This window comes from Varanus komodoensis, unplaced genomic scaffold (assembly GCF_004798865.1).
Source record: "Varanus komodoensis strain SLA01 unplaced genomic scaffold, ASM479886v1 scaffold116, whole genome shotgun sequence".
NCBI lineage: Eukaryota > Metazoa > Chordata > Lepidosauria > Squamata > Varanidae > Varanus > Varanus komodoensis.
Window position 1 is genome coordinate 443369 of NW_025335333.1, and position 14677 is coordinate 458045.

At 54.6% G+C, this 14677-nt stretch overlaps 1 protein-coding gene across 15 annotated transcripts in view; it reads right to left on the bottom strand.

The window, feature by feature from the left end:
* Positions 1–14677, bottom strand: part of EIF4G3 (eukaryotic translation initiation factor 4 gamma 3) — a 73005-nt gene that overhangs the window by 28626 nt on the left and 29702 nt on the right. For 10 of the 15 annotated variants that reach the window (XM_044421240.1, XM_044421242.1, XM_044421241.1 and 7 more), the window contains 5 exons: positions 12207–12302; positions 11151–11264; positions 8165–8197; positions 1308–1487; positions 361–475 (listed from right to left, as the gene is read on the bottom strand). In XM_044421240.1, the coding sequence (XP_044277175.1) occupies positions 361–475; positions 1308–1487; positions 8165–8197; positions 11151–11264; positions 12207–12302 (538 nt within the window). The remainder of the gene's footprint in view (positions 1–360; positions 476–1307; positions 1488–8164; positions 8198–11150; positions 11265–12206; positions 12303–14677) is intronic. The other 5 variants (XM_044421237.1, XM_044421233.1, XM_044421238.1 and 2 more) reach the window with 3 other exon arrangements.

Here is a 14677-nt window from a genome sequence, read left to right on the forward strand (position 1 = left end):
TGGCCAGGACCGCGGTGCCCTGGGAGACGTCTCTGCCCGCTCTCCGTGGCGCTCACGAGGAGCAACGGACGGGGCAGGGCAAACCGCTCCGAACAAGCTGTGAGCAGCTGCTCGATGCACGGGCCCCGGGATTCCCACGCTCTGGGAGCCGTTCGTTTTCAGGTAAGGCCCCGGCGGGGGTCCTCATTCGTGCTTCTGCACTGCCCAATGACCAGAGTCAGAGTATGAAAGCAAGGGAGATGGATCCAGGAAGCCCACCGTGGGCCCAGGCAGGGAAGAGGCCCGCCTGCGGGGCAGGGGGCTTTCGCCCAGTGGCCCCTCCCCCCGCTGCCCACCCACCGCGGCCCAACCCCGTCTTACCGTAGGCATTGGGGAATTCTCCCGGCCCCGGCCCCGGGTAGAACGGGCCCGGCCCTGGCGGCTGGACAGGGTACTGTTGTGGGGGCCCAACGTAAGGAGGGCCGCTGTGGCGATACTGCGGGAGAAACAGGACAGGGGGTTGAGGGAGCGTGGTGGGCAGGTGGGCGGGGGAAGCGCCAACGTCCCTGGCTAGCGGGGAAACTGGTTCCGAGTCACAGTCCTCTCCACCCTCTGAAGGGCACACCTGGCACTTCGCCTGGGAGATGAAGGCTGAGCAGAAAAGGGCGGGCAGTGGGGCTCTGCCACTTGCCGTGGCCAAAGCACAGCCAAACACGGACAGAGGCAGCCGGCCTGCGACCCCACTGCCCGCGGGGCGAGGGCACCCTGGGTGCGGTTCCACAACGCTCCCCACCCTGAAGGCAGCAGGGAGGGAAAGCTGACAGGCAGCCAAAATCACGGGCTGGCAACCTGCTCAGTCCCCCTCCCCACACAGCTGCTGTGAGGATGATGCAAAGAAGGAGCGGGAGACCATCCTGGGCCCCTCGGAGGAAGGACTGAGTCAGAAGTCATCGATGAAAGACAAACACGCCGCACATGCTGGGAGCTGAGGCCGCACAGCCGCCTCGGAGCTGCTCCCAACCCGATCCTCTCCCTTGTTGAGCCAGGAGTTAAAACTCCCTTTCTAGAGTCTCGAGAAAAGACCAAGAGTGTGCGGGCGCTGGGCATTTATGGCCATTTGTGGCTGTTCGACAGAGTCGCAAGAGGGCACGCTGTGGCGACAGCTTGCAGGCACCTGTGGATGTGTCTCCCTCTCCATCACCAGTCCAGCTGAAAAGCAGCCGGGCCCCCCGCTTTCCTCCAAGCCCTCTCCCGCCTCCTCTTCTCCCGCACCCTCTGATGCTGACGCCCCGAAAGAACCCTTCTGGAAGGGGGTGCTGCGACGTTACCTGCGGTATACAGTACTGGGGCCCCTGAGGCATCGGATACGGCATAGGAAGGTGGTTCACCATCATGATGTGCGGATTGGCTTGGTAGACGGCCGTGGGCGTCTGTGCGCCAGGGCGGATGGAAGGGCTGCTGTTCTGGATTGTTGCTCTTGGAGGCTGGATCTGAGGCCTCTGAAAAAACTGGGGGAGGGAAGCGGAGAGCCCGATGGTTCAGCCAGCCGTTTCCTGCAGGAGCAGGAGGTCGCAGCGGCGGCAGTGGTGGCGGTCCTTCTGGCTTAGAGGGGCGCACCATGCACCCCATCCACACCTGGGCAGCCCGCTTTCGATCAGTCGTCTGACTCGCAAGGCCCAGCACCCCGGAGCGATATGGAGGGCATGAAAAGTGGGTCTCTGCGCTAGCTCTCTGTGCCTAGGAGGGTCCTGCTCTGAACATAAGCGATGGGTGAGAGATGTCTTTCTTTAAGTGGGCTGCCAGTTTGAAGGAGGCCAGTTTGATCGAGGGGTTGCCAAGTCACTGAATGGCTGCACTAAAGTTTCGAAGCGGGATGCAATTTGGGCCATCTCCACACTTACCTTCGTCTATCTTTTTTCACTGCAAGTAAGCGTGTTCATTCTCTTTGCAGTTTAAAACGGTGGCAACCCCTTTCTGGATCTCAATTATTGCTCTTCAAGTCCTGGTGGCCAGGGAGCTCCAGGGTTGGGGGGCAGCATCCCCAGTCATGAAGGCCCTCAACCTCAACTTCAGTGTGCAAGATGGTGCGTCAGGCATGAACAAACCCGGTCATTAATGGGGTGAGATCAAGAGACAGTCAGGCCATGCAGAACCAGTAGTCAACATTACCTGGATGGGTCTGAATCCTCCCTTCAACAACGAAGCAAGAAAGCAGCAGGAAATAGAAAGAAAGCCAATGGAACAGCTGACAGGTCAACCACGAAGGGGACGGGATCCAGCATGCAACCTAAGACCCCTCCAGCCAGCTCCTTTTCTAGTTGGCTGCCCTTGAGTTGGTACAAAGGACTCTTCCTTTGGCCTGAGTCACCACCAGGCAACAAGCCAGTGCTTTCTTAAATTGCCTTTTCTCCGAGAATCAAGTGTTATTTTGTTTAAACAACAACAACAACAACTGTGTAAGTCTCAGCAGAAATGACCATGAGAAACATTTCTTGTCCTGGCTAACTGTTCTATCCTTCCTCGGGTCCATCCCCCAGTACGAGACTTGTTTCAGCTTAGAGTCCCTTTCAGAGAAGCTTTGGGGTGTGTGGGGTTGAATGCAAAAGGCAGGGGGGGTGAGGTCAAAATCCCAAAAAGACCTGCATAATTTAACTTAAAGTGCTGGCTGCCTATAGCTAAGCCTTTACAGTGAGGAAAACATTTGCCCAAATGCCAGGGAACCACAAGAAAGAGGTTGGAGCTGGGGGGCCGCCATGGGCACAGGTCTCTGAGGAGCTGAAGTACACACAAGTGAAATTCCAGGTAGGGCAGGTGTAGAACAGAAGTAGAGATGGGCCAGAGCCCCAGAAGCGGATCCTCCAAAGCAATCGACTGACAGTGATAGCCATATTGATCACCAAAAGGACAGGCTTGCCAGTAGCTGGCGGCTGCCAGTCTAGACGGAAGGAGAGCAGTGTCTCTCCAGGGTTCCGGACAGGATTCTTTCTTAGCCCCACCTGGAGAGGCTGCGGGTGCCCCCGGCACCTTCCAAGGGCCAAAGAGGCGCTCCACCATCGAGCCACCGCCCTTGGACTAATCCCAGCTGCAAACACCTCAACACGCCATCACAACGCTGCTTCTTGGCTCCTAGCTGAGCAGAGCAGAGCAGGGCAGAGCAGCTGCCCCAGCCAGGACAGGAGCTGTGGAGGCAACCAAGCCCCCAGCAAGCAAGCAAGCAAGCAAGCCAGCCAGCCAGCCAGCAGAGGGACTAAAGAGGGAGCGCCAACAGGGGAGGGGGCTGAAGGAGGAGGCCCCTAGCCATTCTTTTCCTCCTTGTAACCTAGTAGGATGCTGCTGTCGATCTTCAGGGAAGCCAAGGCAAAGCGCAGGCCATTCCAATACAAGCAGTGAGGCAAAATTGCAAGGCAAGTGGGATAAGCAGGAAAGACTCTCTCGTGGAGGCACCTGCAAGGAACAGCAGCAGAAAGCAGCAGGGCCAGGAGAGGCCGGAAAGGTCAGCTCAGTGCAGGACTCCCAAGTTAACGTATCCCTAACCGACGGCTGAGCAGCTGAATAAGGCACGTAGTCTCCCATGTTTAAGTAGTAATGTCCAGAATATGGAGAACTAACCGCAGAAACGTGGAATCTTAATAGACGGAGGGTGAACATAACTTGAAAGGTATGACTGAAACTTCGGGAAATGACTCCCATGACTAGAATTCAGTAACTGAAAGATATAACTTGTTCAAGAAAAATAGAAGGAACAGAAAGGGGGGCAAAGTAATGCTATATATTAAAGATACATATCTCTGCACAGAAATACAGGAGGATGAGATGAATAGTACTATCAAGAGCATCTGGATTGCAATCAGAGTAGCGAGGAATAAAAGGACCACGGCGGCAGGCGTCTCCCATCTTCTCCCATCCAGTCAAGGAGAAGATAAGGATGAAGCTTCTGGAAAGCATACTGCCAAGGTTTCAAAAAGGCACAATACAATATTGTAGTGTAAATAAGTATTAACAGGCGACTTCCATTTTCCTGACTATCTGTTGGGAGACAAATCCTGTCAAACACGACACCTTCAAGGAATACCTGGCCTGTGCGACTGGTAACTTCTTCCTCAGAAACTAAAGGAAGGATCGAGAGGATCAGCTATCCTTGACTTTTAACCAACAGGAATGATCTAGTGGCTGTTACGAGAACTCGGGGGGAAATGACCGTGTCATACGTGAATTCTTGACTCTCAAAGAAGCCAAAGCCAAAGGGAGCCAAAAGTGTCCCCTGGATTTTAGGAAAGCAACTGCTCTTTTGGGCTGCACTGACATCGGTCACAGCTCCAAATCATGTGACGTACTGGTCCCCAGCTGCACAGCACTGGTTAGGCCTCCTCTTGAGTCCTGCATCAAGCTCAGGACACCACAGGAGAAGAAAGATGCAGGTAAACTGGAAAAAGCTCAGAAGAGAGCAACAAGGATGCCCTGGGCACAGACGGAAAGCCCAGGGAGAGGAACTGAGTGAACGGGGCATGTTTAGCCTTCGGCAGGGAAGAGTAAAAGGAGGTATGATAGCACTCTGGGCAAGTACTTAAAAAATGTCTTCCAGAGGACAGTTCTCCTCGATCCTTCCGGAGTACAGGACATGGAAGAATGGGCTCAGTTTATAGGAAGCAGATTCTGGAAGGGCAACAGGAAAAAGTTCCCGAGAGTTAGAGAAACACAGCAATGAAGTAAAGGCCCCGGGGAGTTTGTGGGCTCTCCCACCATGAAGGCATTCACGATGCAGCTGGACAGCCGTCTGTTGGGGATGCCTGACCCTGGAGTCCTGCACTGCGCAGGTGGCTGGACCCAATGGCCTCGCGGGCCCTTTCCAACTATATTATCCTATGATTCAAAGAAAGTTAGGCTAGTAGACGAGACAACTGTGAGCACAGCAGGCCATGGAGAGCCCAGTTGCAGAAACAACGGCCATTTCTTTCTGCGTCATCACCATTATGATGGTATTTGAAAGGCTTTGTCCAATTCCTCGTGGATCAAATCGTGGCGGATGCACAGCAACAAGGCATGGAGCTGGGGCCAGCCCGCACGCCCCCTGTCGCGGGTCCCCCTTGGTGAATCACCTCGGGATCTGAAGGGAAGGGGGCAAGAAGCGAGCCAGAGAGAAGCTGAACACGACGGCTGAGACGATCCATCCTTCCAGAGAAGGGCACTAGCGGAGGATACACAGGGAGCGATGCGAGTAAGAGGGATAGGAATCAGGGCCGGCTGTTTGAGAATGAGCGTTCTGACATGCCAAGTCCTGCTCAAGCAAGCCAGGCTGCAGTCTCCTACAGCGCAGGTGAGACCTCCTCCCAATACAGCACCCTGAAGAGGGAATTCCCTGCACTCCAGGCTAAGCCTGGCACAAAACAATGGGCGACCATGCCCAGCTCCAAGAGGTCACTGACTCGAATAGTGGCAAGAGAGGAGGTGGAGAAGCCTCACGGAGGGAAAGGCTGGAGCAGTTTTGTCTATACCCTGAACCCTTGTTCCCTTTGGGTTTACAGATCACTTCAACAGTCTGAAAGGAGAGTTAACAGTCAGGGCTTTGACACAGGGAAGAGGCTCCCTCATCCTTTGTCCTGACCAAGACTTCTGTCTAGGAGGTGCTCCAAACATCTTGATGCCAGTGAAAGAACTGACTACTCTCGAAAGCGAGCTTTCCAACCCTTCATCTCATCGCCATGGTGGATTCAGGCCTTGTCCACTGAGGCAATCCCTCGTGGGCATCTCACCCCCTGGAAAGACCATGAGGTTTTCCTAAGGAACCAGCGAAAGCAGTTGCCTCTGGAGGAAGCTGAACTTTCCCGCATTTGCCCCGTAAGCATCCAGGGTCTGGTTGGGAGGGCAGAGCTGCCCTGCTCACTGGCGCAGCCGGGCTCCTCGCTGTCCCCCAGGAAAAGGCACTGCCATGGCTTCAGGGGGTATCACCTGCTAGAGGGGCGGAAGAATTCTCCCACAGCAGACCGCACAATAAAGAGGCTCAGCAGGACCCACTGCATCTGCTCAGCTGCAGCTCAAGCATTCGGAACATTCTGAGGGCTGCTGGAAGAGGTCTCCCGGTTCTGCAGGAGTCAATGTCTGTCGAAAAGGTAGCTGCTTCAACCGTTCCCGGCTGATGGGGAAGCACCACTCCGATGAAACACAGCGCTTCACACCTTCCCTCCCTCCTCCTCTCGACAGCCCTCGCTGCTCCTCCCTGTGGGGGAGCTGACAGTCGTTCCCTAACAGCTTCGTGTTGCACATCAACGTGCAAACACTTAACACTAATTGAACTGGGGAGATTTAAGGATGAAACTGGCTCAGGGCAAAAGTCGCAGCAGACGCCATCAAAGGCGGGACACCGGAGCCAAAGCAGGACCACTGGGGAGTGCTGGGGCCAAACTCCCCCCAAAGAAGCGCAGTGACACCCCCCCCCCCGCCGCCTTCAAGGCGTACTTAGACCACTGAATGAGCCCAACAGTGCCTCGTGGTCGCCGGGCAGAGGTCGTCTCTACCCTTAAGAGCACATGAATCATGCTAACCTGAACACCTAACAACAGGACAATTAGAGGAAACAGCACCTAAGAATGTACCACATGGTACCCGCAGAGCCCCCCGAGGTTTGTAGCCTGGGCATGGGATGCAGTGGCACCAAGTGCAGGATCTGCAGTGGACTCCCAGGGGCTGTGCCTTACCCCTTGGCCTTCACGTTTCCCACAAACCGCCAGAAGACAACACTCAGCCAACACTCAGCAACACAAACACTGGAGCACCATTTTGGGTGAAGACCACCCTAGCTGTTTTGAGAAAGGCTTGCATTCCACTGCATGCCCTACACATTGGAGGCAAGATACAAGTTCCAAAGCCATCACCAAACGCAATCTTGTCAAGCCCTCGGACAGAAAGGGATCGAAAGCAGGAGCATAATTAAGCATTTGAAACACACCTGCATCACCGCATGTGCCAATCAGTCCCTTGGGTGTCAGCACAGCTAACTCTCCACCACCAAGCGCATGAACCCTTCACATCTCTCTCTCTCACACACACATGCACAAGCTGTGGCATTTCGAGCAACGGAAACTGAAGGGGCCAAAACACTAGCACACTCTGACCAGGAACTGCACCCACCCAATCTCTCTACACAATTGACTCAGCAGTTGCTCCGCCGGTCCCTCCCTGGGGATCTGTGGCACGGGGGCAACAGGCAAATGAAAGATACGCACGAGCATTACAGAACAAGCAAGCCCTGCACTTAAGGGGTCTCCCATTCCCTAGGTTTCGAGGCAAGATGAGGAAGAACGCTGCCCCCCACCCCACCCCACCCCGCCATGTGACCAAACAAGCCCAGGGCATCCCTTGCGCTACGGCGGCCTTCCTCAGCCCGCCAGGCTGGCCAGGCACAGCAAGGGCTGCAATTCGAGACATCCGAGGAGCAACAGGCTGGGAAAGCAGCAGGACAGGTCCCCATGCACCGGCACCCCATTCTTGCAGAGGGATGAGGGAAAGGGCATCGCAGGGCGAGGGTTTCTGGAGCGGGCGAGGGGGTAGTCCTGAGTGCCCACTAAGGAAGGCCCGCCCATCCGCTGGGGCTCCACACAGAGGCACCAACCCCTTCCCAAGCGTTGCCCTGGACTTCAAACCACAGGCGTGCTGAGCCAGCTCTTCCATATGCAAGAATCCAATTCTGCACACCGCTCTCCTCGGTAAGCAAACCAAGGGGCCCTTCAAGCACACCCTACATCAGAGGCGTGATGTCGCTGGGGAAAGAGCAGCCCTCGGCATGCCAAGTACAGGAGTGCTGGCAAAACAGCAGCTGGCTTTAGGAGCAGGACCATGTTCCCAGGTGCCCAGGAGCATCTGGCGGCCAATGTGAGCACAGCCCTCCACCTCCTCCAGCCAAGGAAGTTCTAGGAAACACCAACGATCCCAAGACAACCAACAGTCGGAAAGCTGTGTGGCAGGGTAAGCCTGGAGCACTGTTAGTGGGGTCATTAGTAAAGGCAACAACATTAGTAGCTGTTAGAAGCTGAAGCCTCACCGCCTCCTGGGCGCGGGCTGCCTGCTCAGCAGTCCGAACAGCAGCCCTTCGGCTCAGCAGAGGGCAGCCAGCCAACCCCCCCCCCCGCTTCCCCAGCCGATGAGCAACAGAAGGAGAGGTGAGAATGAGGGGGCAAGAAGGATACTTTACCTGATGATGGGCAGGTCGAGGCCCCGCTGCAAACTAAGGAGAAGCGGGAGAAACAAAAACACAAAAAGGAAAGGCACAGAGAGTCAGAAACACCACAACAGAAGGCAAAACTGTCACACTGTATGCAAAATAAACCCACAAGGGGGGGGGGGAATGGCCACGAGAACACTGCACAGCCGATGCTCTGCTGCAGGACAGTGACAGACAGGTCCCGAGACCCCACCGATCAACACTGCTGCGAGGAAAGTGCGCTTTCAGGAAATTGGGGGGGGGGGCTCCCTGAAAGGACTTGTCATTAGCCCGCATGGGGAGGGGCAGGGGAGAGAGGCCAGCCGGCTACTGACTGGCAGGCCACGTGCAAAAGAAGGGAAGTTGGATCAGCCTTGCCTGACGTGCCCGGAAAAGATGGGACTGTGCGTGATGGCTGCCCCTGTCTGCAGGAAGCACGCCCACGTGCAGAAGGCAAACCACGGGGGCCTGGGATGGCCACCACCTTGGCCACGGAGCTCTCTCTCAGTTCAAAGCCCCCCCCCCCGCCCCCCGGCACAACTGCTGGAGCCTCCAGAGGGGGAAATGACCAAACATGGGGGAGAAGAAAAGATGCCAACCTGCGGCACAGTCAGAGCAGCTGAGCATGGGGCAGGTAAAGGGTGGGAACAACGCACGGCCTGCTTATGCCCGCTCGCTCCCGGCCTCCTCCCAAACGCATGCAAGGGGGGACCACAGTAACTGTGCTCTGTGCAGTTGCAAACATCTGCTATGAACAAGAAAGCAACGGGGAGTAGAGTCAGTGTACAAAAATGAGCAAACGGGGTGTCGGTGGACAGCGAGGTAACTAGGACTGCCTTCAGACCTACTGCCACCGTCTTCCAGAGGCACGCGAAGTCAACATGCTTGCTGCCCTTACTGAGTGGCACTTATGTCACTTTTTTTTGCCTCCAGAGGAAACGTCCAGAAACAGAAAAAGAGGCTTTGCCAGGCAGACTCTCTAGTTTACAGGCCTACAGAACAGATGGTGGTCTCCAATCCCCACGAAACGGCCCTTGTTTCCTTCTTCCTCAAGTGCGGAAATTCCATTTCCCTATTGAAGGCTCCGTGGTCCACCTCAAAGATTTAGGAAAATTTCCCAAAGAATCTGACAAGGCTAAACAAACCGTTTCTGAGCTGCTTCTCAGCCCTGCAATTCTACAGACCCTTCTCCCAGGAAGGAATGCAGAGATTAAGAGCAAGGGCATGGCTACTATTTCTCAAGTCTTCTTTGGCACAGAAACAAGGTGTGGCTATTTCTCTGCCTCTCAGGTGAAAGGGAGAAGTATATGTCTAACCTGATAAGCCTCTTAGCTTTGGGGAAGGGATAAAAGCCCTAAACCTGCCAAGAAAACTAGAAAAAGCACACCAACAGACCGCAGAGAAAAACAGCATTACAAGACAATCTGTGTCCATTAGCCAAACAGCAGAAGCGCCTGTCTTATCACTGTTCCACAGGAAGTCTAATTTCTAAGAGCTGAGAAATAGGAGCTAGATATTTGCAACTTAATAAAATTAGGGGAAAACAGGCCTCAGTAGTCAATAAAGTTAAATGAAGATAAACAAAACTTCAACGTTAGTGAAAAAGTACCCTAATCTATTTTGCACTTGTCACCATTGGCTATTGGCTGCGTGATTCCTCCTGAAAACATTTCTCTCTTTTTGATTAGTAACTGTAAGCAACAGAACAAACTGTAGTCACTGCTGGCCCAAATTAAAAATAATTTCTTTTTTTCTTTTAAGAGGTCAAGGAAGAGAGCCCGAGTTCCAATTGGTGCCTGCTGGACGCTGCTCTTGTTCCCAAATCCTTCCCTTCATGATTGGCAAGGCCTTTTGTGCTTCAGGTTAAGGATGGAGTGAGGACACACGCGCCTTTGCCATTTAAGAGAACCTGCCAGCGCGTTCCTTGCCCCACTCGAGCAGTTTTACTACATGCTCGCCGGGTTGCTTTAAACAAAGTCCGTTGGGATTTAAAATGGAGGAAGGGTGCAAACTGAATCAGATGTCCAAGTCAGGGCATCAACCCTGGGTCAGTTTTTTTTTTTCTTAAAAATGTGTCTGGAAATCACAAGAAGACCGCTGGGCTGCAAAGGAGGCTGAGCAGGCCGAGGCTGAGCAATTGCCAATGGCCCCTGAATGCAGAAATAGAATGGAGTAAGCGGGGCGGCCCTGGGGAGGAGCAGTGTTACGGTCTGTTATCAAGTGCAAAAACGGATCAGGGCCCACCAGCTGTATCAGCTGGGACTCTTGTGCCTCAGGGGGCCGTGCCCCTCATTCCCCCTCGACCAAGCCTCCCCTCAGCACCACAAAGGGAGGGGGAAGAGAAACCGATGACACCAAACCCAGAACAAAATGCAAGAGCTGCTTTCAGTCGGCCGAGTTTGCATTTGTTTTGGACTTGCCGGTGGGGGGTTGGGGGGGGGAGATGAAATGTTATGTGAGCAATTTTTAGTTATGGAGTGGTAACAATCACGGAACGCAAATGATGGCAAAGATTGCACGCAGGGTAATACCTCAAAAAAATTGTTCATGACCACAGAAAAATGGCTGATGGCTCAGAGACAGCTTCAGTCCCAAAATTTCCTCCAGGAATAGCAAGGCATCCCTGCCGTTTTGGCAGTTTTCTATCAATTTCCCTCAAGTGACAAATCCAATTGAGTGCAAACCCCAAACCGGAACTGAAAAATCTCAGATTTCCACACTGGTCTTGGAGGGCTTTTGCAGCAGGCCTGCCTCCATTCCTTCCTGTCTCCCCCAAAGGGCCTGACCCCAAACAGCCAAGACCACGTAATGCGGCAGACGCCAGGATGCGCCAGCTTTTTTCCCAAGAGCAGAGATTAGTGCTTTTCTGTAGATCAGTCAACAATGTGGTAAAAAGAATAAAAACGGTAACAAAACTGAAACAGTGCCATGGGCACAACTGCCTGCAAGAAGGAGTACAGTTTGTTATATTGCTTACAATGCAGTATTTTATCCAGCCTCTTCCGGCCAAGGACCTGTAAACCGGACTCTGTTCCAAAACCTTCCTCCGCTTCCAGGTGTCTGGGCAATGTATTGGCATTGCTCTGCCGGGCTGTCAAGAAAACTGGTTTAGAGACGTGGCTCTGGAGGCAGCTCTTCTCTCATCCTAGCCATGGCCAGGTCGCTCTTGCTCTGTCCCCATCCTAACACGGAGGGTGTGCTGGGGGAGGGTCCCTTCCAGCACTCATTGTCAGTATCGCTGGCCCACCGGAGGGCTCGGGTTGGGGTGAGGAGAGGAGAGAAAGAGCTGGAGGCCCCTTTCTAGCTACGAATCCAGCAAAGGCCTGGAGCTGAGGGAGCGTTTGATCAGAGCGGGCAATGCCTGGGGGTGCTACAGAAACCAAGCCTCCCCTTTCCCAACAAAAGGAGGGAATTCCGAAAGGGAAAGACGTGACAGAGGGTTAGGATTGCGGTACAAGCATCTATCACAACAGCCACCACCGGAATACGCTCTTGGGGCGGGGGGGGGCACGGCTTTTTCACTTCCACTTCTGACGTGAGCTGGTGTGGAGCAACATGTCTTCAAGGGCCTCAGAGAAGGGGACTCAGAGCACGGGTGGCCGCAAGAGCAGAGGACGGGGGCTAGCACACACCACTACTCTTCTGCAAAGTCCAACGTGACAACGAAGTGCTCAGCACCAAAAGACCTCCACGTATTTAAAATGCAGCATGATCGATGCAATGTGGCTGGAGAAAGCCCAGTCCTGAGACGGATGGGCTCCTGGAGACCAGGCACCGCACTGGAAGGACCTGCTTCTCACTCTCTGCCCTCTCTCTCTATCAAGATTTCTCTGAACAGGGTAATGCCAGAACGGATCCCCTGGCCACGAGCAAGGAGCCCAGAGGCCAGCGCCCTACATTGGCAGTGCCATCTGGAAGCAGAGCGGGTTTCTCCACCCACCGTCTTCTCGGGTGAGCGGCCGGCGGAGGGCCGGAGTGCACGGTGCACCGGCTCTGCTGGGCACGAAGCGCAAGCAAGGAAGGGCTCCCTTACCGGAGAGCGCGTCTGAGGCTGTGTGCTCATCGTCTGAGGGGCCTGCGGATAGACCAGCGTGGTCGGTGCAGCGTTCTGTCCAGAGGGGTAAGGGGCCTGTTGCAGAAGAGAGAGAACACCGTCAGCGCGTTAGCAAGGCAGGAGCAGGGCCCATGGCAAACTGGCTTCCCACCCACTCTCTCCACTAGGCTCCCCCTGTCATTGATGCAAATCCCCTGACCCAGCAACTAGCGTTTAATTGGACTTGAGAAGGATGGAAAGGAAAGACTGAGAGGAGAATCATGTTTCAAAACCACTGAATTGCAACTTTTGCCACACTGGGCCCAGAGCTCACCTAGCCCCGTGTTTGCCCTCCAAGGCTCCGTGCAGGCAGATGCCCCCGGCGAGCGCAAGCTAAGCGCTGGCCTTGGAGCACACTCACATTCTGGGGGGCCCAACGCCCACAAAGCCGGCTTGCTCCCCTTCGTCCTGCGTCTTCCCTAGCACGGACCCTCCTCCCCCACACAGGCTGGTCACACACACAGACAAGCCCAGCTGGCCCACGCAGCAGAACAGGCAACACTGCGCAATATTCAGCCACAGAACCGTCAGCTCAGGATAAACTTTTTGGGGTCTATGTCAGAACAATTCACCTGAGACTTAACTGTTTTGTAATACAGAACTGTGTCAGCTGATAAAACGGAGAGACTCGCAGGCTCAGGAGACAGAGAGCGGCCCGTACGCCTTGCTTCTATTTGGTCGGGAGCGGGCTGTTGCTTTCTCCCATCAATCACTAACTGCTCCATCCTGCTTGGAATATACGAGACCAAACAGCCCCATTCCCAGGGCACTCGGCTGCCCGGGAGCCCTTTAGGGGAGCCCGCTTGGGAGCCAATTCACTCGTGCATGGCAGCCGTGCTGAGAAACAGAAGCCTCTTGAAAAGCTCCTGCATGCGTCTGGGGAAGGGGCATCATCCCAGGAACTCAGCCAGACAAAGAGCAGCTCCTCCTCAAGGAGGCCATGCCAGGCCCAAGGAGCTAAGGCTGCCTGTTGCTCACACGGGCCATTTACTCAGCTGTGCGACTGCGATTCACCAAGTGACACACGCACACGTCAAAGCAAGCTGAGAAGACACAGCAGTCTCTGTGGGTATGCCGGAAATGATTCAGGCCAGGTGTCCACGTGTGCTGAGCTCCACTCACCTCTGGCAAGGGTTTCGGTGCTCCAGCAACTGACGATAACCCCACTATCGTTTCAGGACTCTCGCCACTCCCTGCCCCATCTAACGCCCACCTCCCCACATGCAACAGACCCCACAGGTCCTTGACAAGCCATTGCTGAGTACTGCTCATCCTTCGGGGTTCTCAGTGATGTCTGTCTTGCCTCTCCTCCACCCCAGCTGAACAGGATAATTATATTTCTTACTGATCTCTGCTTGGCACAGAAAGATGAATGCACATGAGAATTTTAATCGGCTTATTTGTCTAGAAAGTGGTGGATCATTAAAGTTTATTCTGTTCAGCAGTTTACAATTGCCAGATGCAGCCGGTGAAGCCCGTGTCTATCATTCCAAACATCATGGACTATCTGCATGCAGGAGGAGGAAGGAATGGGGGCTGGCTTTTTAAAATGCCAATTATCACCAGCTACAGGTAGCTAGATGGCAAACACACGGGAAGCGGTAGTTGGCACTTGGCTGGCTCATGTTGTCTGGCACAAAACTGCTAGAGGGACTCGAATGAGTTTCAGCTGGAAACCACGAGGCCTAGACAGGAATGCGTTGGACTCCAGCGTGCAGGGCTGAACTCCCTCCACAAGCGATACACGAAAACAAGTAATTCTTTTCTCCCAAAAATGCAGAGAAGAGATCAAAATCAAATCCAGCCTTCTGAGGGCCAGACATTTACAGAGAGTGCAAAGCCTGTTCGCCAAGCCGGCACCCTCCACTGTGTAGAACCACAACTCCCACCGCCACCACGCTGGCTGAGGGGTGCCAGGACGTGCAGTCGAAGCCACCTGAAGGGTACCAAGTTAGGGAGGGCTGTCTAAGGCACGCCCGGAAGCCTGCTGCCCAGCAGACCCCAGCTGAAGGTGCAAGACCCAAAGCATGCATTTCCCTTGCTTCCGGGAAGGTTGGCAGAGCCAACTTCCCAAGCGGCGGCCAGGGCAGCCTGGAGCAGCGAGGGGCAGGATTCAGGGGCGCGCCAGCTGCACAGAATGGGTGGGCTTGATCGGCCAGCCATGGCCTGGCAGGGCTCGAGAAGGCCAAGCTACCTCAACAATCCAAGGGCAAGCACAATGCAAGGTTTGATCTCAACAGAAGACCTCTGAATGCCCCCCTCTCGTTGCTCTCAGCACATCACAAGCCCAGCAAGGCCTCGAGAAACCGACCTCTCCCTCCAAGTACATTAACAAATGAGAATTAGCAGCCTTGCCCCAACAGGGGCCAACTCTCATGCAAGGTGTCCCCCTGCAAAGGGATAAGCCCCCT